General features: G+C 44.2%; 2 protein-coding genes across 10 annotated transcripts in view; both read right to left on the reverse strand.

The window, feature by feature from the left end:
• The window catches only part of HKDC1 (hexokinase domain containing 1), a 47,075-nt gene extending 43,651 nt beyond the window's left edge, over positions 1-3,424 (reverse strand). For all 4 annotated transcript variants that reach the window (XM_045361108.2, XM_045361109.2, XM_005565675.3 and 1 more), the window contains exon 1: positions 3,258-3,424. In XM_045361108.2, the coding sequence (XP_045217043.2) occupies positions 3,258-3,320 (63 nt within the window). In that variant the 5' untranslated portion in view covers positions 3,321-3,424. The remainder of the gene's footprint in view (positions 1-3,257) is intronic.
• Positions 3,425-15,983: 12,559 nt separating this feature from the next.
• Positions 15,984-26,414, reverse strand: part of SUPV3L1 (Suv3 like RNA helicase) — a 30,161-nt gene continuing 19,730 nt past the window's right edge. For 3 of the 6 annotated variants that reach the window (XR_012417850.1, XR_012417852.1, XR_012417851.1), the window contains 7 exons: positions 26,056-26,236; positions 25,408-25,501; positions 24,151-24,370; positions 21,790-21,866; positions 21,269-21,445; positions 17,156-17,304; positions 15,984-16,493 (listed from right to left, as the gene is read on the reverse strand). Coding sequence is in view for 3 of the 6 variants with exons in the window: in XM_005565676.5 (XP_005565733.1) it covers positions 16,058-16,493; positions 17,156-17,304; positions 21,269-21,445; positions 21,790-21,870; positions 24,151-24,370; positions 25,408-25,501; positions 26,056-26,236 (1,338 nt within the window). In the remaining 3 variants the exon portion in view is untranslated. Of the gene's footprint in view, positions 16,494-17,155; positions 17,305-21,268; positions 21,446-21,789; positions 21,871-24,150; positions 24,371-25,407; positions 25,502-26,055; positions 26,237-26,414 lie in introns of all 6 variants that reach the window. The other 3 variants (XM_005565676.5, XM_045361111.3, XM_015456255.4) reach the window with 1 other exon arrangement.

Consider the following 26,414-nt stretch of genomic DNA (forward strand, 5'->3'; position numbering starts at 1 on the left):
CGAGACCGTCCTGGCTAACACGGTGAAACTCCGTCTCTACTAAAAAATACAAAAAACTAGCCGGGCGAGGTGGCGGGCGCCTGTAGTCCCAGCTACTCAGGAGGCTGAGACAGGAGAATGGCCCGAACCCGGGAGGCGGAGCTTGCAGTGAGCTGAGATCCGGCCACTACACTCCAGCCTGGGCGACAGAGCGAGACTCCATCTCAAAAAAAAAAAAAAAAAAAAAGAAAGGGAAAAGGTTAAATACATGATGGCATATCCACTTGATTGGATATTAGGAAGACATTGTAATGATAATTATGATGATAATGAAGCAATCTACATAAGTGGTTACACTACAACAGTAAGTGAGGAAAGCGGTTCAGAACTGTATGTACCTTATCAACATAACTAAAAACATACAGGATGAAGAAAAACTAGGAAGGCTTCCACCCAGCAAATATGAAGGTGTTTGAGATTAAAAGTAAATTAAAGGTGGAATTATAAGTAACAGTTCCACTTTTTGTAATGTTGACATACAGAGCTGTAAAAAATACACATTGAAAACCTCCCAGTTTTCCTATGGATGAACAATCTGCAGGTCAGCGACCAGGTCTGGCCTGGTGCTATCAATAGGTCAAATAATGTCAATATATTGAACTGGAAAAGAAATCTGTCAGAGTGGTTTCTATGTTCCTTTTTTCATTTTGTTTTATTTTTGTTTCCATGCTGGTATGGGAGATTTTTAGAAATTGTTCCAGGGTCTCAGTAGTAACCCTTGCAGGCAAGTCTGGCCCAGGATCTGGACAATTCTAGAGGCAGGAAGCACAGAGACAAAGAAGGGGCAGAGAAAAGAGCTGTGCCTTTTGACCGGGTGTGTTTTCACCCCGTGTTGGGAGGAGTGTTCTCAGAACCATGACTCAGCCCAGCAGCCATAAACCAGCCTCCCACACTACCCCAGAGACTTCCTGGGGCACTTGCTTAAGGTGGCTGTAAAAGTGCTTCCAACTTTCTCACCTCCCACGGGGAGAGGGAGGTCAGCTCCAGGCGTTGAAAAAGGCTGACTGTCCTTCCAGAAGGAACTGGAGCCCATCAGCAGAGGCTGCATTTCCCATCACAGGCTGCTCCTGAGCCTGCACCTGGGCTTGTGGACAAACATGGCCCGCCTGATCTAGGGTACAAAAGGTTAACCAACACAAAGGGGCCCAAGGAAATGAAATAAGTTTGCAGAATCAAAGATTTCAGGGTTCCAAAGATTCCCTCTTGGGGGTGGGAGAGACACCTGCAAGTTTTATCTTTCTTTACTAAGCAGGTAACAAAAGAAAGTGGATTCCTAGACAGCACCTCCTTAAGTAGCCAGTAGAGGGCTCTGTGAATCTAATCAACACTGGATTGCTTTACCGTGTTAAATTTTAAATTTGCTACCACCCCTAATTCAACTCTCTAATGAATAGAATTTAGCGGGAGTTTATCCCACCAAGTACCTGAGGGCTATAAGGGGCCTCACTTCCTCTCTCTCTCTGTCTCTCTCTGTCTTGTTTTGTTTTGAGAGGGAGTCTCATTCTGTTGCCCAGGCTGGGGTGCAATGGCGCGATCTCAGCTCACTGAAACCTCTGCCTCCTGGGTTCAAGCGATTCTCTTGCCTCAGCCTCCCGAGTAGCTGGGATTACAGGCACACTCCACCATGCCTGGCTAATTTTTGAATTTTTTAGTAGACATGGGGTTTTACCATGTTGGCCAGGCTGGTCTCGACCTCCTGACTTCAGGTGATCCATCCACCTCGGCCTCCCAAAGTGCTGGGATTATAGGCATGAGCCACCACGCTTGGCTTTCTTTTTTCTTTTCTTTCCTTTTTTTCAGACAGGGTCTCACTCTGTCACCCAGGCTGGAGTGCAGTAGCGCAATCTCCCGGACTCAAGCCATCCTCCCACCGCAGCCTCCCGAGTAGTTGGGACTGTAGGCACGCACCACCACGCCTGGCTAATTTTTACATGTTTTGTAGAGATGGGGTTTCTCCATGTTGCCCAGGCTTGTCTCAAACTCCTGGCCTCAAGTTTGAGATGAGATCTGCTCATCTCAGCCTCCCAGAGTACGGAGATTACAGCCGTGAGCCACAGCGCCCGGCCTCCTTGCTCATTTTGAAAGCAGGAGGGTGTCACGGCACAGCAGAAAGAGCACTGAAGGAAGAGTCAGCCAACTTGGGTTTAATCCTCATTCCATCCTAAATACTTGGTGACCTTGGCTAAGTCCTCCTGCTAGGAGGACTTCTGTCATCTGAACGTTGAGAGATGCTTTTTGCCCAGGGCCCTGACAGCCAGCTGGTGTGGCCAGAGTAGCAGACTGGGCTCATTTTAGCTGCCTGGAAAGAACTCTGGTTCCCTCCTGTTGACCCTTGGCAACCTTTAACCAGCCCACTTTGGAATGAATTTAGTAGACAAGTTCCCTGAGCAGAGTGACAAAATAATGCACACCATGAATAATGGTGTGGCAAATAGCAGGTGCCAATAATAGATATTTCAGTGACTGTCTATTACAGCTCACACCCTCTTGCTGCCCACATTTATATGCTTTCAAATACATGAATAAACAGATCTGCCCAACAGCTTTTTTTTTTTTTTTTTTTTTTTTGAGATGAAGTCTCGCTCTTGTCCCCTAGGCTGAAGTGCAGTGGTGCAATCTCGGCTCACTGCAACCTCCACCTCCCGGGTTCAAGCGATTCTCCTGCCTCAGTCTCCTGAGTAGCTGGAATTACAGGCGCCTGCCACCACACCCAGCTAATTTTTGTATTTTTAGTTGAGACGGGGTTTCACCATGTTGGCCAGGCTGGTCTCAAACTCCTGACCTCAGGTGATCCGCCCACCTCGGCCTCCCAAAGTGCTGGGATGAGAGGCGTGAGCCACTGGCCCAGCCTTCTGCCCCAACACTTCTTAAAACTTCTTTGAAAATGATTCCCCTCGCCTGTGTGGCCTTTCCGAGCAAACATCCCTTACAACAAACACAATCCTCTTCAAGCTTTCCAAAGACTCTCCTCACCCCCTTCCACATCCAGCCCCTGCCAGGAAGTTCCGAGTGAAATGTAAGGTTCAGGACAGTAACGCAATGCCCAGGAGTGTGGGAGAATTACTCCCTCCACCCTCAGTGCGTCTTTTACTGCTCATATGCTCCCAGTGTCTTTTCTAATAAGCTCTCGTAACTCCCTTCTGATTTTTTTTTAAGGGAATCAGTTTTGTCCATGAAGAAGGAGCTGGGCATCTCTCAGCTTCGTGGGCCCTCCTTACCTTCTTGATCTGATCCTCCTTCAGCTTGCTGAAGTAAAATGCCATCAAGTGGACCGCAAACATTTTCCCCAAGTCTGCTTTCTCCTGAGATGGACAGAGATTCCTGTGCAGTGCTCACCCCCACGACTCTGGAGTGTTGCACGCCTCCAGTCCAGGCTGGCAGACCTACCGGGGAGCGAGGTGCTGCGGACTAAATACCTCCAGCCTGCTTGGTTCAATGATTAAACTTCGCCCCAACCTTTAGGCCCTCCCTCTGGCACACACTTGATTGTCTAATAGGAGGCTCTGGATGGTTGCTGAGGGTTAGTGGAGGGGGAAGCAGGGAATTGATGAGTTGCTTGACTACTTGAGAATTGGGTGCCACCAAATATCATTGCTGAGCAACCCTCTCAAACCGGGGCTCCCCCAAGCCCACTCAGCTGAGGAAAATCTTCTGAAAAGTTGGGCATGAAACAAAGTCAACCTTCAGCCCGTGGAGCTGCTCTGCACATTTGCAGTCTTTTCTCTAGTCTTTTATGCCGGTGGCATGACTCTGTGACCCCCTGCTCCTCAGAAGCGCTGTCCTAACTAAAACTAAACATCGTCCTGGTCAACGGGATTTCAAGAACGTTGGGGCAGATTCTTCCATTTGTGACAGATCAGATCTCTTAACTAATAGCCCATGGTTAACAGAAAATGATCAATAAATGTTTACCTGTTCACAATGTTAAGCCAGAAAACCTTTAGTTCACAGGTAGTGACCCAGAAAAAAATATTCCTGAGAAAGAGTGAACTGAAGTCACCAGTGCTCACTGGGAATCACTGCTGGAGAGAAGGAAGTCACACTTAAGAAGTGTCTCAGTCCAGCCAGGTGCAGCGACTCACGCCTGTAATCTCAGCACTTGGGGAGGCCGAGGCTGGCGGATCACCTGAGGTCAGGAGTTCGAGACCAGCCTGGCCAACATGGTGAAACCCCATCTCTACTAAAAATACAAAAACCTTAGCTGGGAGTGGTGGCAGGTGCCTGTAATCCCCGCTACTTGGGAGGCTGAAGCAGGAGAATCACTTGAACCTGGGAGGCACAGGTTGCAGTGAGCTGAGATCGTGCCGTTGCACTCCAGCCTGGGTGACAAGAGCAAAACTCCATCTCAAAAAAAAAAAAAAAAAAAAGAGAGAGAGAAATGTCTCAGGCCACTGAGATGTTTTATTCACTCACTTCTCACTCCTCTTACTTGGCATGAGGAGGACCCAGAAAGCACCCGATACGCGGGTACAATCAACCTTGCACTCAGGCCGGGCGCGGTGGCTCAAGCCTGTAATCCCAGCACTTTGGGAGGCCGAGACGGGCGCATCACGAGGCCAGGAGATTGAGACCATCCTGGCTAACACAGTGAAACCCCGTCTCTACTAAAAAAAAAAAAAAAATACAAAAAACTAGCCGGGCGAGGTGGCGGGCGCCTGTAGTCCCAGCTACTCGGGAGGCTGAGGCAGGAGAATGACGTAAACCCGGGAGGCGGAGCTTGCAGTGAGCTGAGATCCGGCCACTGTACTCCAGCCCGGGCGACAGAGTGAGACTCCGTCTCAAAAAAAAAAAAAAAAAAAAAAAAAAAAACCTCGCACTCTTCCCACAGTCATCGGCTGGCTCATGAAACGAAAAGCAGCAGTGTTAACAATCGCGGCTAACATGGATGGAGCATGTACCAATCTCATTTTGTTTTTATTACTATCGTTATTATTACTTTTTAGACAGGGTCTCATTTGTCCCCCAGGCTGGAATGCAGTGGTGGAATCATGACTCGCTGCAACCTCAACCTTCTGGGGGCTCAGGTGATCCTCCCACCTCAGTCCCCAGGGTAGCTGGGACTACAGGCATGTGGCACCATGCCCAGCTAATTTTTGCAGAGATGGGGTTTTGCCATGTTGCCCAGGCTGGTCTTAAACTCCTGGGCTCAAGTGATTTACCCACCTCAGCCTCCCAAAATGTTGGAATTACAGGCATGAGCCACTGCTTCTGGCCCACTCTTATTTTATAGATGAAAAAATCGAGGCCCAGAAAGGTGACGTGATCACAAAGCCATAAATAGGACAGCAGGGGGTCAATCCTTGGAGTTTGATTCCAGTGCCCAGCTCATAATACATGACATTGGCTCTCCTGCCCTGCTTTCTCCACGCAGTAGATACTCAATAGATACACAATCGATTTATTAGTAGCAGCAGCATTCTGTTGGATTGTTAAGAATTTCTTTATCTTTTTCTTTTTCTTTTTGAGACAGTGTCTCACTCTGTTGCCCAGGCTGGAGTATAGTGACTCAACCTCGGCTCACTGCAACCTCCACCTCCTGGGTTCGAGCAATTCTCCTGCCTCAGCCTCCTGAGGAGCTGGAATTCAGTGCTCTCTACCCATCGCCATGTGGATGAGCCATCAGGTCTCACTTAAGCCCACAGTGCAGAGGAGGCTTGGTTAAAACTACTTCAGATGCTTTTTTCCGATTGATATAAGCATATTAAAACTGTCTCCCAGATTGATAATCCCCATCCTTTTCAGTCTATTTACCCTCAGACTATGACTTTTAGCTTTCTCCTTTATTACACAAGCAAACGAAGATTGACCTTTAGTTCCCCAAACCATTCAGTTCCCCAAACCAGGTGGAACTGTTGGTGTTCTGAAATGGGCATGCTAGGCCCTAGTCCACACTCACTGAGGATAACATCCTGGGAAGACCATCTGCCATAAGTGATGACATTATTTATCTTAATTTCCCCACTAGTTGATGTGTTTCAGAAACAGACTCTCGCTACATTGCCCAGGCTGGATTCGAACTCCTGGGCTCAAGTGATCCTCTGGCTTCAGCCTCCTAAGTAGCTGGGACTACAGGCTTGCGTCACCACACCCAACATTTAATTCCCCCATTTAAAAAGTAACCTGGGCCAGGCACAGTGGCTCACACCTGTAATCTCAGCACTTTGGGAGGCTAAGGTGGGAGGTGGGCAGATTGCCTGAGGTCAGGAGTTCAAGACAAGCCTGGCCAACATGCTGAAACCCCATCTCTACTAAAAATGCAAAAATTACCTGGGCAATGATGATGGATGCCTGCAATCCCAGTGACTTGGGAAGCAGAGGTAGGAGAATTGTTTAAACCCAGGAGGTGGAGGTTGCTGTGAGCTGAGATCGCACCACTGCACTCCAGCCTGGGCGACAGAGTGAGACTCCATCTCAAAAAAAATAAAAAATAAAAAAAAGTAACCTTGGCAGTGCAGTATGCACCGACTGTCATTGATTTGCTCACCACAAGAATAAGAGGTTACAGCCGGGCGCGGTGGCTCACGCCTGTAATCCCAGCACTTTGGGAGGCCGAGGCGGGTGGATCACGAGGTCAGGAGATCGAGACCATCCTGGCTAACAAGGTGAAACCCCGTCTCTACTAAAAATACAAAAAACTAGCCAGGCGTGGTGGCGGGCACCTGTAGTCCCAGCTACTCGGGAGGCTGAGGCAGGAGAATGGCATGAACCTGGGAGGCAGAGCTTGCAGTGAGCCGAGATCACGCCACTGCACTCCAGCCTGGGCGACAAAGCGAGACTCCGTCTCAAAAAAAAAAAAAAAAGAATAAGAGGTTACAGTAGCCAGTGGTCAAAAGAATGCAAACCATAACCAAAGATCTCTGCAATCTCACGGTTGCTTGTGTGAGTCAGATAGGCAGCCCTTGGAATTTTAATTGGGCAAATGACACCAGAGGATTTTCATCTATTGCATCATTCCATTTTTAATCTGAGCACATTAGCGTCTACATTCCAGGCCTGAGTAAGGTGACTAAACCAGGAAGTTTAATGATTACAGAGATCACATGCATTTGGAGTCATCTAGCTCAGCCCCTGCATTTTTATAGAATCAAGACAAAATAATTAGGTTATTTTACCATTCCTCATCTGATTACTCCAATTCAAGTCTTGGGATTTTTCACCCTTACTAAAGCTCTATTGGCTATTCAAGATATCTAGGTTTGAATCTTATAAGTAGTTGGATTTTGCTTAAGAACACCCATTTGAGGGCTGACACTGACAAGTGACATTTTAGTTGAAGCACATCACCCATCTGGCCCAAATCTTCCATGTAAGAAGGGAAACTCTCCCATCTCTAGACACATCTCCATTTCATAGAGCTCCACTTTAATCTACACGGTCCATTTTGGCAAGGCCCAAAGATAATATCTGTTTTCCTTTAAGTACTGAGGATGGTGGGAGGACTAGAAGTCCAGTAAAATTTACCTATTTATTTAGCAAACACTTCCCAATGGGGTTTACTAGATGTCTTACGATATTAATTCCACGTAACTATCATTCTCCCTATTTTACAGATAGAGAAACCGAGGCCCAGAGCCCAGCTGGGACACGGTGAACTCGAGATTTGAACGCAGGCAGTCTAGCTCCAGAGCTCTTGCTTGCCCGCTGTGCTACACTGGCTAGGCTGGAAACAAGGCATGGGGAGACATGGGGTCTACACTGGAAAACTGGCCCCAAGCTCTGGCTAACATAGTGGAAAGTGCACAGGACCTGGGGTCCCACTTTGGCTTTTTTTAAACTGCAGGTAAAGGTCCAAGTCTATATTCATATCTGTAAAAACTTCATAGCTACGTCAGTGGTCAAAATGAGAAAGAAAGCAAATTATCACACAAGGAAAGGCATGTGGTCTTCAGTGGGCACACTAAAAGTGTAGCAGGATGAGCCGCAGACAAAACTCCTCAGACACCGGATTAAAGAAGGAAGAGGTTTTTTATTCGGCCGGGAGCATCAGCAGACTCGGCGTCTTAAGAGCCGAGCTCCCCGAGAAAGAAATATTGGCCTTTTTAAAGGCTTACAACTTTAAGGGGTCCACGTGAAAGGGTCATGATAAATGGGAAACGTGACTGGGGGCTACATGCATCAGCTAACAGAACACAAAGTTTTACAATGCTTTTTTCCTACAGTGTCTGGAATTTACAGATAACACAAGTAGTTTAGGCCAGGGGTTGATGTTATTATTATTACTTTGTTTAACTCCTAGGACTGGGTGGTGGTGCCAAGGTTGTCTGGCTATTTATCTTACTTTTGTTTCTCTCTCTCTTTTCTCCTGTCTTTGAACTAGGCAAGGTGTGGGGAGGAGGGCAGTAGGAGTAGTAATGGTCTCCTCCCTTAAAAGCACCTCCTGAAGCTCAGCCTTTCCCTGGCTAGGGACCCCTCTTCAGCTCATCCCACTTGGTCTCGTGTGCAGACCTTCTAGTCCACTCAGTAAGGCATGATCGTAAACCATCAGAAGGTACCTGTTCCATATACTGGAATTGAACAGTTGGGAATTTTATGGAAATTCTATTCCTGTTACTAAAGAAAACAGTTCTTAATTCTGCCCTGTATTCTTTTTAATGGTAAGGCCAAAGTTAAGTTGTCATAACATAAATCAGTCTGACCTGCTGGTACTCCACTTGCTGCAAAAGAATCAGAAACTATGTGAGAGAGTACAAACTTCCATAATAAGAAAACCAATGTAGAAACTTCCAAACACTGCCAGTGGTTACAGTTACAATGGTGTCTCTATGGGAGCAGCCACAAATGAAACAGAAATGCTAACCTCAGCAAGTTTCAAAAGAATGCTACTAATCATTTTACAGGTTTATTCCGAACCGAAGACAGGGAATGCTCAGGAAGAAATTCCGACACAATTTCTAAATCATAACTGTACATTAAGGGTCATATTTGCAAAACACGTATCAAGGAAAGAAAAGCCGAACAAGAAAATGCAGTTCATATGACTTTTAACATTTTTCAGCATATTTACAACTGCAATTGCACAAAATAACTTTTCAAAGCAAACGAGACTTCTGGTTTAGCATGACATTAACCTACAAGGACAAAGAGAAAGGAAACAGTGACCGATAAGAGATCTTAACATAATTCTGGAAGACAGGAAGCTCACGGAAGTAATCGCTTAGTAGAGGAAACACTGAAACCTGAGTGCCCGCAGAGAGTGACTCGGCTGAGAAGGGAGCTGTGACATTTGTAAAACTCTAAAAATGCTCAGGAATCAGAGGCCTGGGGGAAAACATAGAGTCCAAAACAGGAGACTGGTTAAAAAGCTATATAAAAAAGCTTGACCAGGCACGGTGGCTCATCCCTGTAATCCCAGCATTTTGGGAGGCCAAGGCGGGTGGATCATTTGAGGTCAGGAGTTCGAGACCAGCCTGGCAAATATGGTGAAACCCCCATCCCTACTAAAAATACAAAAAAAAATGAGCCAGGCATGGTGGTGGACACCTCTAATCCCAGCTACCAAGGAGACTGAAGCACAAGAATAGCTTGAACCTGGGGGGCGGATTTTGCAATGAGCTGAGACTGCACCACTGCACTCAAGCTTGGGCGACGGACCCAGACTCCATCTCAGGGGCCAGAAAAAAATAAACCCAAACCCACAGGTGTGGAAAGGGAAAACTATAGAGACAGTAAACAAATTGCTAGTGGCCAGGGATTCGGAAAGGTGGGGGATGCTGAATCAGTGAAACATGAGGGCATTTTTAGGGCAGTGAAACTATTCTGTATGACACTGTAATGGCAAATACATGACACACTTTCAAAATCCATAGAATTTGACAGCACAAAGAATGAACTTTAATGTACATACTTTCAAAAAAACATTTAGGAGGTCAGCGATGCAACACAGACTGTGAAGTGAGAGTCTAACTGTGTTGCAAATGTGTGAAATAGCCTCACTGAAGGGGAAGGGGAGGGAAAATATGCTGACCTAAGAAACTTTGGAAATTAATAGAGTAAGACTACAATTATAAGGAAGTGTATGTAGCACTGTATTCTGGTTGATAAAGTTGCTTCCTGCAAGAGCACCCTTAACAATTCTGAAACCACTGCACCAGAATGCTGAAATGGAACAATTAAGTACATGGATGGTGGATGGCGGGAGGGAGGTTTCTTGCTGTTGGAGTGAGAGGCTTCAAGCAGGGGAGAAGACTAGAATGATCCATGTCACTGGATTAGAATTGAGGACATCAGTATAAACTCATGTTTAGCTTGATATAGACATAGATGGCTATACATATATGTTTATATAAAGGTTTAAAGACATGTGTATATAGTTTAGTATACACATGCATATGTCCTTGCTTTGTCAGCTGAGAAACCCTAGAAGCAACGACACCCAGTAGCAACAAGCACACCTAGTGCCCAGATCAAAGAACCAGGTCTATATAAGATGGTCCTGGCGCATCTTGTAGTGCCAGAAAGGAAAGAAGTAATCAACAAAACAAAAACCAAATGGTACGGATGCGTCAAAGGAACCCAGGAGCCAACTGAAAGTGAAAGTGTTCCAATAACCAAAGCTAGGAAACATTGATAGGAGTGTTAAAAAAAAGAAACAAGAAAAAATTGAGCAAGATAAAGTTTGATTGGATTGTAACCCAAAGTCTACATTTCCATTAGCCTATACTGATATAAACAAATAATTGCATAAATATATAAGTAAGGGAGAAAGGACCAATCTCCCATGCAGAAGAATGTACATAGATACTCCACCCACAAAGAGGTGGAGCACAGTGTACACAGGGACTCTTTCCAGAGAGTTCAGTTTGGAAAATGAGAAAAGGGTAACATGACAGTGAAGAAACCTGACACATGTCTTCAGGCACGTGATGAAGGTCAACCTCAGCAGGGTGAAGTCATGTTGATAGTATAGATCCGTGGTATGAGGTGGTAAGACTGGCGCCTTACCTCTGGGTTCTTTCTCCCAAAACCCAAACCCTAGTCTGATCATAAGAAAAACATCAGACAAATCCCAACTGAGGAATAGTCTATAGAATACATGACTAGTACTCAAAGCTGTTGAGATGATCAACAGCAAGTCTGAGAAACTGTCACAGCCAGGAGGAGCCTAAGGAGACAACTTAATGTCATGTGGTGTCTTGGATGGGATCCAAAAGAGCAGAAGGCCACTGGGTAAAAACTAAGGGGATCTAAACAACCTGTGGCCTTTAGTTAATAATAATGTATCAGTCTTGGTTCATTAATGATAACAAATGTACCACACTAATATAAGATGTTAATGGAGGAAATGTAAAATATTAATGGGAGAAATGTGTTGGGTATATGGGAATTCTTTGTATTATCTTTGCATTTTTTCTGCAAATCTAAAACTATCCTTTTTTTTTTTTAAGTTTATGTTTAAAACACCCTACAGGCCAGGTGTGGTGGCTCACGCCTGTAATCCCAGCACTTTGGGAGGCTGAGGTGGGTGGACCTCCTGAGGTCAGAAGTTCAAGACCAGCATGGCTAACATGACAAAACCCCGTCTCTACTAAAAATACAAAATCAGCCGGCTGTGGTGGTGTGCACCTGTAGTCCCAGCTATTCTGGAGGCTGAAGCAGGAGAATTGCTTGAACCCAGGAGGCAGAGGTTGCAGTGAGCTGAGATCACACCATTGCACTCTAGCATTGGCAACAAAAGCAAAACTCCATCTCAAAAACAAAAACAAACAAAAAAAACCTTACAGATACTGCCAGGCATGGTGGCTCACACTAGCACTTTGGGATCACCTGAGGTCAGCCTGGCCAACATGGTGAGACCCAGTCTCTACTAAAAATACAAAATTAACTGGGTGTGGTGGTGCACGCTTGTAATCCCAGCTACTCAGGAGGCAGAGGCAGGAGAATTGCTTGAACTTGGGAAGCAGAGGTTGTTTTCTTTTTGTTTGTTTGTATATTTGTTTTTTGAGACAGAGTCCCACTCTGTTGCCTAGGCTGGAGTGCAGTGGCGCGATCTCGGCTCACTGCAACCTCCGCCTCCCGGGTTCAGGGGATTCTCCTGCCTCAGCCTCCCGAGCAGATGGGACTACAGGCATGCACCAGCACGCCCAGCTAATTTTTGTATTTTTAGTAGAGACTGGGTTTCACCATATTGGCCAGGCTGGTCTCTAACTCCTGACCTCATGATCCACTCCCTGCCGCCCGCCTTGGCCTCCCAAAGTGCTGGGATTACAGGTGTGAGCCACCACACCTAGCCTTGGGAGGCAGAGGTTGTAGTGACCCGAGTTCATGCCACAGCACTCCAGCCTGAGCGACAGAATGAGACTCTGATTAAAAAAAAATAAAGTAAAATAAACCTTACAGATACTGACATTTGGGGAATCATTTAAAAAGCCAGCTTATCATCCAATCAACCTGCATAAAAACTGAAAAAGCATTAGGCCTATAAACAGAGCTCTGCATTAGCTTATTTCTTCACTTTTAAACATAGACACAGGCAAGGATCGCTAGACACATGAGACAAGTTTCCAACAATAAAGGTAGAAACCAAACCAAGCTAGGAAAAAGAAAAAGAATGAGAATAATGTAAGAAACAGAAAAAAATTTTTAAATTACTTTATCTAGAGATACTATAGGTGGAGGTTTATTTATTTATTTATTTTTTTTGAGACAGAGTCTAGCTCTGTCGCCCAGGCTGGAGTGCAGTGGCCGGATCTCAGCTCACTACAAGCTCCGCCTCCCGAGTTTACGCCATTCTCCTGCCTCAGCCTCCTGAATAGCTGGGACTACAGGCGCCCGCCACCTCGCCCGGCTAGTTTTTTGTATTTTTTAGTAGAGACGGGGTTTCACCGTGTTAGCCAGGATGGTCTCGATCTCCTGACCTTGTGATCTGCCCGTCTTGGCCTCCCAAAGTGCTGGGATTACAGGCTTGAGCCACCGCGCTCAGCCTATCTATTTTTTTTGAGACAGGGTCTGGTACTGTTGCCCAGGTTGGAGTGTAGTGGTACCTTCTCAGCTCACTGCAACCTCTGCCTCCTGGGCTCAAGTGATCCTCCCACCTTAGCCTCTCGGGTAGCTGGGACTACGGGCGCACACCAACATGCCTGGCTAATTTTTGCTTTTTTTGTAGAGACAGTGTTTTGCCGTGTTGCCCAGGCTGGTCTTGAACTTTTGAGCTCAAGCGATCTGTCTGCCTTGGCCTCCCAAAGTGTTGGGATTACAGGCGTGAGCCACTGCACCCAGCCAGGTTTATGTATTTTAAAGTTTTGAAACAGGGGAGGGAAATCTCAGCATGATTCCCTTATCCATTTGCCTGTCCCTTAGCAAACCTCTACTTTTCATTGCATCCTAATAGGTTTGAGTTAGACACACACAGAATGACTGCATCATAATTACAGACTCTCAGTTTTGAGTCATAAGAGACTCTGATTTGTGATAATAGTTTTATATATTTGTGATTTACAGTCACTTTTCAAGAGTTTCATTTTGCAGATTTATACTCTTCCACATATATAACATACAAAACATTACAAGTCACTGGATATTACTCTCGGTCATTTTCTAACCACATTTTATTAGATTACCAGGTCTGTATAGTGATAGTTTCTAAGCCTTAGTCCACATCCCATGTTTAAGTTCAGTGGAATCCATAATAATCCAAGGAGGGCTCTCAGGCAAGTACTTCAAAATCTGTGAGAAGACTGCAAGGATAGGAAAGGGCTTTCAGAAAGAGCAACATGACCATAGTGAAATGGGAATGAACACCTGGAATTCAGCTGGCCCTGAAGCCCACAAAGAAAGGTAAGTGACATGTCAAGCTTGTTGCAGAGAAGGAAGACTAGGCTGCTTTCTTGGTGACAATTTTAGGTACACTGAAGAGAACTCTCCAGGGCCACTCCAATTCTACTCTTCCTGTTTCGCTTCACATGCTGCCATCTTTTCTTTAGTCTCTTCTTACTACGGTGCCCTCTTTTCCCTCCAAGGGAAGGAGGACTGAAAGGGCAAACTATCACTATTTATAAATGCTCATTAGCTAAATGTTCAAGCAGCCCTTCCCTTACAGCACCTCCCACCCCCACCTCTCTTATTGGAGGCTTTAACTTTATTTAACTTATTTACTTATTTATTTAGAGACAGAGTCTCGCTCTGTTGTCCAGGCTGGAATGCAGTGGCATGATCACTGCTCACCGCAGCTTCCACCCCAGCCTCCCAAGTAGCTGTACTACTGGTGAACGCCACCACACCTGGCTAATTTTTAAAAATTTTTGTAGAGATGGGGTCTCACTGCGTTGCCCAAGCTGGTCTCAAACTCCTGGCCTCAAGCGATCTTCCTGCCTTGGTCTCCCAAAGTGCTGGGATTACAGGCATGAGCCACTGTGCCCAGCCACTTCCTTATTGAACATATTCAGGACTTTCCACTTGCCTTAGTTTTTAAGTGTCTCGCCTAAGTCTTTTCTCTGACTTACCAACTCTGGCCCCCAAACTGGAGAAAACAGGAGAGTTAACAGCACTATAAGTGATGTACCCCATCACTTAAATACAATGGGACCAAATCCCCTATTTGGTTCAGTTCATAGATATTTCTTGTAACCATCTGGACAAGCATGATTATGTCTGCTATGGTGTAAGTCACAGGGGTAAGCAAATTTTAGAAGCTGCAGTTGCCTCGTTGCAGAATATCAAGAGATAAGCCCTTCCAGGCATTTCACTAGTTTATCCATAAGCAAGGCAGATACAGATTGAGTGCCACCCACTTAGCCTTTATTTCCATGAAGGCAAAGGTCAGAATGAAGATTGTCATCTCAGTTAAATGTCACCTCTAAACTACCGAAGAAAAAAGCAGAGAGAGGTTGCTAATCTGGCTACGTTCCCTCACCCAATTTGAATCAAATCATATTTAATCCCTACTGTGATGTCAGCCTCAATTCAATAGTTGCTCAAGAAATTAGTTCAGTTGTCAGAATAATCTGAGAGCTCAATTCACAGCCCAGACTGGACCCAAACCTTCAGGTTCATTTATATAATAAAATGCTTCCTGTGTGCCAGGCCCTGTGCTAAATGGCACATGATCACATTTAACCTCCAAAACAACTCTAAGTGAGCGTACTGACCATTTTCTTCAAATGTGAGATCAAGCCCAGAGACGGCAAGGCTACTAAGCTGTGAGTGATAAGAAAAGGAACCACATCTGTCTAATTCCAAAGCTTCCACCTTTAAACCCCTTTTAGCTAGGTTTCTGAACAGGGTTGAAAACTTTGTTGGACAAGCATAGGCCACTATGCATCAGACTGGCCTTTGGACAAGGGAAGACCACCCTACCTAAAACAGCCCATCCCTGCCACCCAGCATCACTCTTTACTTATTCTACTTCTTTCTAGCAGTCTTCTCTAAAATTACACCCATTCATCTCACAAAGACTGATTTCTGTTATATTCCAGACACTGTGGATGCAGCAGTGAAACAGACTACAATCTCTGTCCTCATCGGCCTGACATGATTTGTTAACCTGTTCCTGTCTCTCCTACCAAATATGAGATCCATGAGGGTAGAACATTGCCAGTCTTGCTTACTGCATATTTCCAGCACCTAAATAGCCTCTGGTATATGGGTACAATAGACAGCAATGTTTGTCAAAGAATTCCATCCACGACATCCTCAGCATGGCATAGGAAGCTGGTCAAACGATTCACCAAAACGATTTTATTCCCATGCAGAGTTCCTTATGGTGCACTGTCTCAGTACTCTTCTACAAATGGCCATTATATAAAGATTTAAATTAAACCTCTATGATATCCTAGTATTTTCTAAATGTTGAAAAAAAAAACCAAAACAGTTTAGTCATCAAGAGTGATTTTTCTGTGCAAAAAAAAAAAAAAAAACCACACACACACACCCCCCCGCCCCAACACCAAAAAACTCCCAGTACCAGATAGCCACAATACGAGAGCAGGGAGTAAATGCATATGAGGAAAAAGGATTCAAAATAGATTTTTATTTGCAAAATTAAATTAAAAAAAAGAAAAAAAAAAAAACCAGGAACAGAAAACTAGTCCGAATCAGGTTCCTTCTTCTTTCTTCTTGTCCCTTTTGGATGAGTCCCAGACTCCGTTCTTTCTTTGCTGCATTCAGTCTGTTGTGTCATCCACTCTTTTTCTAGCTGTTTCAGCATGTCTGGAGTGAGGAGTCCTTGCTGCACCAATCTGGAAGCAAGGGACAGCTCTCCTGCATTGGCGCTGGGTGGCTCAGTAGCTTTACTCCCTAGAGCTTTGGTGCCGCGTGTCCTTCTAGCTTGGCTCTTTAAGGTTCCTGACAATCGTGACTGGCTCACTGATGGAAAGCTCTCCAAATTCAACAGCTTATGCGTCTCAGACACTTTAATCAATTTAGTGATATTGTGCACACCATCTTGGATAATACCATCTAGTTCCTTCTGGAGATCTCGAATAAGGCTGGCATCTGGAAACATATCCATAAATCGGTAGCTGGGAAAAAGACACATTAGCATTATGGCAACAGCTCTTACTGCAGTCACTGGACTACTCTCAATGGCACACCTACATCTTGACATTGATTAATTCTAAATGTTCTTTTTGCAAACTCTCTTCAGTGCCTTTGCTCAACCTTTATTTCTGCCCCCACACATCCGAGGAATATGTCATCCTGAGGGAGGGTCAGCACTATACCTCAACAGACTCTTGATATACTCCTAGAGAGGGACATGCACCTCCTTTAAGAATCACTGGCCTAGAACAGGACTTCTCAAATGATAATGGACAAGTGAATCACCCAGGGATCTTGTTAAAATGCAGAATCTGATCAAGTCAGGGATGGGCCTGATACTCCTTAGTTCTAACAAGCTCCCAGGTGATACCAGTGCTTTTGGTCCAAGGACCGTCCTTTGACCAGCAAGAGTCCAGTGGACCTTCCTTCTCACCCAGCCAACTTAACTAGAATTGTAATAACTCAAGTCATTTTTGGAATGGGTATAAACCATTCCATCAGTTGAACTGCCTTTATGGACAACAGACATAATATAGAGCATCTTGCAAATATGTCCATAATTTGAAATAGAAAAACAAATTCATAAAACCTTTAATTTGTCCTACTAGAAAAATGAGAGCACATAAAGGAAAAATGTTGGTACCTTAGCCACAGGTAAAGATCCAAGACATCGTGCACGGCTTCAAGATCCATGAGGTCTTTAATATTCCTAGGTGGAAGTAAAGGCCATTTGATGTATCGGCGTAACCATGCAAAGGTCAGGGGCTCATTCCTGCTATACTGCCTGGCAAACTGAGAGGGAAAGAGGAAAAGAGTTTCATAGAAGTGTCAGAATTCCCTTAAGTCTACAATTAGAAAGAGAAAAAATAAGGAAGCAAAACAAAAACATTAATTGTGGTTGTATTTCAATAGACAGGTGGTTTCTTTTCTCCTTTGTACTTTTCTCCTTTGTTAAGAACATTTAATACTTTATAAGGCCAGGTACAGTGGCTCACGTCTATAATCCCAGCACTCTGGGAGGCTGAAGCAGGTAGATCACTTGAGCCCAGGAGTTCGAGACCAGCTGGGGCAACATGGAGAAACCCCATCTCTATAAAAAACACAAAGAATTAGCTGGGCATGGTGGTGTGTGCCTGTGATTCCATCTACTCCTCAGGAAGCTGAGGTGGAGGATTACTGAGCCCGGGGAGGTCAAGGCTGCAGTGAGCCATGATCTAGCCACTGCACTCCAGCAGCGTGAGACCATCTGGAGAAAGAAAAAAAAAAAAAAAGATGATTGCTTTCTTTTTCTAAAACCAGGGTAATAATACGTGCAGCAGAAGTTCAAGGGCTACTCTGGGCACACAACCTATAGAGTATCCCTGCTTCACAAGGAGCAGTTTAAAAAAAAAAAAAAAAGAAGAGCTGTAGAAGGACTAACTTTCCAGGGCCTGTCTGTTAACTCTTATTTAGGAATATGTGATGTTCTAAGCTATGGACAGACAGTACCTGAAGACTCCTATTTCTATCTCATTATGTAATAGTCCTATAACCTCAAATATGAGCTTAAGTTTATCTTGTTAATGTTCTCCCTTATTATATAGAATCCCTCTGAGGTGGCCTGGTGCAAGGCTGGTCGGAAGTCAATCTTGGCTCTGCCTCCTGCGAGCTGTGTGGCTTTGGCCAAGTCACCACTCTGTGCTTCAGCTTCCTCACTGGTAACATGAGACACCACAGCCCTGTCTTGAACCACAAGACACTGCTGGGGAATGTGCTTTGAAAACCATGTTGCATTCCAGACATTAGGCAATATTATACATCACCTGTACTACAGAAGATAGACATACAACCACACAGTAAGACCCCTCAAGCAAGAGTTTACATAAAATCTTCAGCTTCAAGATTCAAGCTGATTTCAAATGATTCATTTCCTAATTAGGGGAAATTATCTCTAAATGCTTAACCTAAACAAGGTCAATACTTCAGAGAGGAAGAGTAGTTTTAGATCAACTGTGTTTAAATAATGCCACAATTGTGTTAAATTCAGTCTGGTCCACTCTGCTAAGTTTAATAAATGCCAAGTAGGATAGCCATAAAAGACAGAAATGTGACCACACTGCCTGCCAGGCAGGACAGGCCAAGCATGAGTTCTCAAGTTATCTTATAAAGGCAGTAGCTCTATTTTTTTTTGGCCACAGACAACTAATGGAAGCCCAATACATAAAAGAGCTAAGTAAGGAGTTATGCAGAGAGGGCAGGGAGAGATGCCCGCCCGCCCGCCCATCCATCCATCTATCCATCCATCCGTCCATCCATCCGTCCGTCCATCCATCCATCCATCCAGCAGCTGGCCCTAAAGGAGCTCCATGGAGCACAGCTTCCAAATCACAGTCCTAAGGGGCATGGTAAGTCATCAGTGTGATTGAGCTCTTTCATAGTTCAGTAATGACAAAGATCAAGAAAAAAGGAAAAGCCTCTAGATTTCATATTCTAATTTTCAAACAGAAAACACATGGAGCGGCCAGGCAAGGTGGCTCACGCCTATAATCCTAGCACTTTGGGAGGCCAAGGTGGGTGGATTACTTGAGGTCAGGAGTTTGAGACCAGCCTGGCCAACATGGTGAAACCCCATCTCTACTAAAAATACAAAAAATTAGCCAGGCGTGGTGGCGGGCACCTGTAATCCCAGCTACTTGGGAGGCTGAGACAGGAGAATCACTTGAACCTGGGAGGCGGAGGTTGCAGTGAGCCAAGTTCATGCCACTGCACTCCAGCTGGGGCAACAGAGGGAGACTTCATCTCAAAAAGAAAACACACAGCGCATCATGGCGCACACCTGTAGTCCTAGCTACTCAGGAGGCTGAGGTGGAAGGATCGCCTGAGCCCAGGAGTTTGGGGTTACAGTGAGCTATGATTGCGCCACTGCACTGCAGCCTGGGCAACACAGCGAGACCTTAAGAAAACAAGCAACTGTTGACCTGCACGTTCCAGAGACTCCCTACACTTTAGTAAAGAGCTTCTATTCACTAGAATAGCTCTTTAAAGGATGGTGTGAATGGGGCCAAGGCCATGGGACTGAGTTCCACTCAGGTCAGTTTACAGCAGTTTAAGATTGTTCCATAAACTTCAACCTTATGCTAGCTAAGTTTTTCACAAATGCCAGCTCTAAGAAATATATTTTCTAGGTAAACATCTAGACATGGAAGGTCTCTAACACATATTGTTAAGAGAAAAAGAAAAGGCAAGTTTTGAGTAATTCATTAAGATAACGTTGATGGGGCTGGGCACAATGGCTCATGCCTGTAATCCTAGCACTTTGGGAGGCTGAGGCGGGTGGACTGCTTGAGCTCAGGAGTTCGTGACCAGCCTGGGGAACATGGCAAAACCCTGCCTCTACAAAATATAAAAAAATTAGCCAGGCATGGCACGTGCCTGTAAGCCCAGATACTCAGGAGTCTGAGGCACAAGAATCGCTTGAATCCAGGAGGCAGAGGTTGCAGTGAGCTGAGATGGCACCACTGCACTCCAGCCTGAGCGACAGAGTGAGACTCTGTCTCAAAACACAAAAGATAATTTTTTACAGGGAAACGGACCCTCACAAATCTAGTGTTTCCATATGAACATGCATGTAGGCAAACGCAGTGAAAAACAGTCTGCAAAGATACACACAAACTTACACAAGTAGTTATTTCAGAGGACTAAGATTGGGAGGGAGCCACATTTAAGCTATCTGTAATGTTTTCATTTTGTATAAAGAGAATGTATGTATTATTTATGTAATTTTTTTTTTTTAAAGGACAGAGTCTTGCTATGTTGCTGGAGATGTTCTCGAACTCTTAGGCTTAAGCAGAGTTGGCCTTCCTGCCTTGGCCTCCCAAAGTGCTGGGATTACAGGCATAAGCCACAGCACTGGACTATTTACATTATTTAAAAAATAAGTTTAGAGATAGATTTGATTAGAATATAGTTCGTATGCAGAATGCTCAGGCCTACAGAGGAAATGGCAATGAACCTCAGTGAGTCAGGACAAGATTCAGAGAAGGGGAGGCCTTTGGGTTTAGTGGGGTGGGGAGAGCATGCAAAGCAGAGGAAATAGGGCGGGCAAGGTCCCAGAGAGGTGAGAGAACAGCAAGTCGGGGCAGGAAGTTCAGTGTCCACTGTCCTTCCTGGCCCCCAGGAATCCTGTGCTTCTCAGAAGTCAGAGATTTGCATCCCTGCCCAAATGAGTAAAAAGGGGCTAGAACCCTGGCATGGTGCTCATACAAGACAGTAACTCCTGGCTCAGTGCTTTACACTTAAGAAAACTGAACATGGCTGGGCGTGGTGGCTCAAGCCTGTAATCCCAGCACTTTGGGAGGCCGAGACGGGCGGATCACGAGGTCAGGAGATCAAGACCATCCTGGCTAACACGGTGAAACCCCGTCTCTACTAAAAAAAATACAAAAAACTAGCCAGGCGAGGTGGCGGACGCCTGTAGTCCCAGCTACTCGGGAGGCTGAGACAGGAGAATGGCGTGAACCCAGGAGGCGGAGCTTGCAGTGAGCTGAGAGCCGGCCACTGCACTCCAGCCTGGGCGACAGAGCGAGACTCCGTCTCAAAAAAAAAAAAAAAAGAAAACTGAACACTATTGCTACTATTAATCCCTATTTAAGTTTTTACAAAGTCTCTCATATTACAGAGTACTCTTCTAATTGTTTTATGTTGAATAACAAAGTACTGTTTGGGGAAACTGTATGAACCTGAAGGAACTCAAAATATCTTAAAGATAAAGGCTTACCTGTAACAGTGAAGAGCACACAAAAGGCTGCTTCTTGTTGATAGGGGCCGTGCAGAAAATATACCTCACTCGCAGACTTAATGGAATATGCTGGATCAACTCTGCAGAAAATTTAAAATCATCCATATTGCAGACAAAATACTGCCCATCAACTTGTGAAAAGTCTACAAAAATATCCTGGGGAAAAAAGACATGAAATTACTGGACTGCCTAAGTCAATTAAAATGAACAATGAATAACACTCAAGCCTATAAAAGGCAATCTCTTTAATCCAGAACAAACTTCCATAAAGGCTTGCTTTAATCGCTCCCTCGTATCCTTCCCCACCTGAAATACTGAGAGGAAATTCCTCAAGACTAAAGTCCCAAAAGATTTTGAGAAAAAGTTTTCGCTTGTAAAATAAATTTTATAAATAGCAACTTCTCAAAGGCAGACTATCCATTCATGCTCATGAGGTTAAGCAGTAATCACTTGACATATCAACATTTTTAGAAGAGATTCGAAAGGGAGTTTCCACTTACAATGAGATTGGAAAGTGTTGCATCAGGGAGATGGTAGGCAAACATTTCAATCTGCTCAGCAGTTGGATGAAGACCAGCTGCCTTTTAGTAAAAGAAAAAACAATCATAAGCTGATTTAAAAAAAAAAAAAAAACGACAAATTTTCTTAAGTTATTGCATGATAAAGTCCTATTCAGGCTAAGCCTCACCAAATAAATACATTCAAGCTAAACTCTCACCAAATGAAGTAAATGCCAAGAGTTTGAGTAAAAGAAAATATATCATTTTACCATTTATTACCAATTAGAAAAGCTGATGAGATGATTTAGTAAAAATGAAAGATTATGGCTACTGAGAAATTATCTTTTGCTTACATTTTAGTCATATTTCTAAAACCTATGATGATCTGACAGCGTATAAAAAACGATTTTATGGGCCGGGCGCGGTGGCTCACGCCTGTAATCCCAGCACTTTGGGAGGCCGAGGTGGGCAGATCACGAGGTCAGGAGATCAAGACCATCCTGCCCAACATAGTGAAATCCCGTCTCTATTAAAAATGCAAAAATTAGCTGGGCGTGGTGGCGGGCGCCTGTAATCCCAGCTACTCTGGAGGCTGAGGCACGAGAATCGCTTGAACCCAGCAGGTGGCGCTTGCAGTGAGCCGAGATCGCGCCACTGCACTCCAGCCTGGCAACAGAGCAAGACTCCGTCTCAAAAAGCGAAAAAAAAAAAAAAAAAAAAAGATTTTATGGCCAGGTGGTGTGGCTCATGCCTCTAATCCCAACACTTTGGGAGGCCAAGGTGGGAGGATCACTTGAGGACAGTAGTTCAAGATCAGCCTGGGCAACATAAGGAGATCCCATCTCTACAAAATTTATTTTAAAAATTAGCCTGGCCGGGCGCGGTGGCTCAAGCCTGTAATCCCAGCACTTTGGGAGGCCGAGACGGGCGGATCACGAGGTCAGGAGTTCGAGACCATCCTGGCTAACACGGTGAAACCCCGTCTCTACTAAAAAATACAAAAAACTAGCCGGGCGAGGTGGCGGGCGCCTGTAGTCCCGGCTACTCGGGAGGCTGAGGCAGGAGAATGGCGTAAAAACCCGGGAGGCAGAGCTTGCAGTGAGCTGAGATCCGGCCACTGCACTCCAGCCTGGGTGACAGAGCGAGACTCCGTCTCAAAAAAAAAAAAAAAAAAAAATTAGCCAAGCATGGTGGTGAGCACCTAAAGTCCCAGCTGCTCAAGAGGCTGAGGTGTGAGGATCTCCTGAGCTCAGGAGATTGAGGTTACAGTGGGCTATGATCATGCTACGGCACTGAAGCCTGAGTAACAGAGTGAAACACTATCTCAAAAAAAAAAAGGAAAGAAAAATCTGTTTTCCAGGGTAAAACTATTTTCCATGTCTCAATTCTCCTCACTGAATTAAAATGAATAAGAAAAACCCAGTCACTTTAACTAAGGCCATAAAACTAACATACATACACACATCTAGAAAGACATGAGAGCATTTTTGAACTGGAAGTGAGTTCTCTTCACTGCACATTACAGTGCTTAGACACGGCCACAGGTAAGTATAAGGAATGGAGTATGAAACAGAGAGAGAGAAAGTGAATGAAAAAGACAAAGAGGAAAAGAGGCAAGAGAGATTAGTCATGAGGGAAGAAGAGTTCAAGACATGAGGTGCCCAGGAGGGAGGCAGGGAGGTCACGGGAGCCACCCACGAACCTAACTGTACTGCTAAGAAGTTACAGAAATGATTCTAGCACAGCCTTCCCCTGGAAGCTTCTCCCTGCATGATCTCATGTCTATATTCCCCTTCATCTAATGTCACGGACAAATGAGATAAGCCATGTAAGTGAATTTTCCAGGCAACTTTAAATTTTAACTATTAATAGAAAGTTTGTTTCAAATATGTACAATTGTAACTCATTAACTAATATTAACCAAAATTTAACCACCTCCTCACTGGATGAAGTTGTATTGTTTAGGGCTGTTTTTGCCCCATACTCAAGGGTTTCGTCTGTATTCAGGCTTCTGGTCATTTTTCAGTCCACTAATGTAGCTCTGTGTGCTCAGCTGAAGCAACTGCTTTCCTCCCTGTTCCTTCCCGCTGCTAGATTCCAGAAGGAACTAAAGGCAAATCAGGCTCACTAAACTTTGTCAATCTGGACCTTCACTTGCATACCATTCTCTGATCAAAGGATCTCCATGGCTCTCCAAAGCAATAAAGTAGGGCTTTTTTAAATGCAGTTTTCATGGCACAAAACTTTCTTTCACTTATGTCTGTATCCAGAAATGTGTCTGAGACGAGAGTCTGGATGGTGGGTGAGGGAAAGAATGACTGTCCTCCACAGAGAAGTAGTAATTAACATGTTACACCTTACCGTTATAGGATCCACAGGCCTCTTCAAAATTTCCTTTAATAAACTGAGATCTTCGTGATTCATGGTTGTAACCTCTCCTTCTTTAAATTGCGAGCTGAATCTGCCAGCTCTGCCAGCAATCTGCAGGGCTTGAGAGGTGGTGATTGGTTCCAGTTCTTTCTCTCCCTTTTCATTGATACTGGGCTTTATAAGGGAGTAAAAAATAATTCTCCTTATGCTCCTGAAACAGAAATAAAAGTGATCCTGCAGACTGTATGAAAAACTCTCCAATACTTGGGTCACTGCATAATGCTCACTCCAATACTAGCTTAGGTCCTCGTGCAACCTTGACTGCCACTTAAAAAATTAAGGAACGTCTGGCACAGTGGCTCGCATCCATAATCCCAGCACTTTGGGAGGCTGGGGCAGGAGGATTGTTTTGAGGCGAGGAGTTCAAAACCAGCCTGGGCAACATAGCAAGACCCAAGTCTCTACAAAAAATTAAAAACATCAGCTGGGTACGTTGGTGTGTGCCTGTAGCTCTAGTACTTGGGTGGTTGAGGCAGGAGGACTGCTTGAGCCCAGGAGTTTGAAGCTGCAGTGAGCCATGATCATACCACTGTACTCCAGCATGGGGCACAGAGTGAGACTGTCTCAAAAATAAATAAATACATAAATAAATAATATTTAGGCTTAACATTGTTTTCATTTAGAGATAATAACTAGCCCCACATGCATACTAGGCACTTGGACACCTGACTGAAAAACTGAAAATAAAGTGACATAGTATGATAGGTTAGCAGTAGTGGAGGGCAGCACTCAAACATCCTAGTGTGGGCCAAGTGTAGTGGCTCATGCCTGCAATCCTAGCACTTTGGGAGGCTGAGGTGAGAAGATCACTGGAGGCCAGGAGTTAGAGACTAGCTTGGGCAACAAAAAAATAAAAAATTAACCAGGCTTTGTGGTGTGTGCCTGTGGTCCCAGCTACTCTGGAGGTTGAGGCAGGAGGATTGCTAGGGCCCAGGAGTTCAAAACTGCACTGAGCTACAATTGGATCACTGCACTCCAGCGTGGGTAACAGAGCAAGACCCTGTCCCTAAAAAAAGTCCTGGCACTATTTAATATTTTCTTTTTATGGATAAATCTCAAATCTAGCCTATAATATTTATTCTCCCAAATCAAAGTGTTTGGTCATTAATGCCAATTAGAAAATTGAAAAACAAAAAACCACCATTCAACTCACTGAATATTCATGTTTATTAAAAACAAATTACTTACAAATTAAGTCCCATGCCAATTGCATCTGTAGCAACCAAGATTTTGCATGGGTCATTGGGATCATTAAACTTTTTTGCTTGAGCAAGTTTGGTCCCTAAAACAAGAACAATTTATGTTAAATCAGTGTTCTCAGTGTTTTATTACATCGAGCTAAGTACATCTTGGAAACCCTCACTCGTGTTCTTCCCATTTTTAATGATAAAACCTTTACTGTTTCAAACTTTATTTCTTTATATCCTCAAGGAGCTACTTATCCTTTACATCCATTCCTTCAAATACTCCGTCATATAGCAACACAATCCCCCACCACACTAGACTTATTCCTGAGGACACAGATTTCAGGACTACAACTTAAAAGGACATGGTCAAGTCCAGATTTCAATGACATTTCTGTAAGAAAATATTAGTAAACTCAACATTTAAGATACGGTCTAATAATAGCAGCAACTAACAAGAACTATAATGAAAATACTTCTATTTCCACTAAATGAAACAGAAAATTATTTATTTTATATGATGTTTAACAAATTACCAATACAATCAAGCAGCTTAATTCAATATTGTTTACTATGTTTTTTATACATATCTCAACATAAATTGCAAATATAGGAGATTTCATATCTTGTCATGATGAAAGTCAATAATTACCAGGTGGGAGACTGCCATATATAACAGCTGATTCTAATCCCCGAATTTCAATCTGCCGACTCACAGAATAAATATCATTCTTGCTAAAACAGACAATGCAGTCCCCAGGCCGAAGGTTATCTAAAGATTCTAGTGCATGGTCCAGCACGGAAATGGGGGTAAGCCTCTTATAGTCTCGAACCTACAATAAAGACATGAAATGGCAAAGTGACACACCCAACTCAACTTCTTGTGACTAGTAATTAAGTGAAAAGTTTGCAATGCAGTTAAGCTAAAAACTGGTAAGTACCAATTTTTTTCAAAAGAAAACACAGAAAAACATTTATTTTGTTATTTTAAGTGTTACCATCACTTCTCAT

Source organism: Macaca fascicularis, chromosome 9 (genome assembly GCF_037993035.2).
Source record: "Macaca fascicularis isolate 582-1 chromosome 9, T2T-MFA8v1.1".
Classification (NCBI taxonomy): domain Eukaryota; kingdom Metazoa; phylum Chordata; class Mammalia; order Primates; family Cercopithecidae; genus Macaca; species Macaca fascicularis.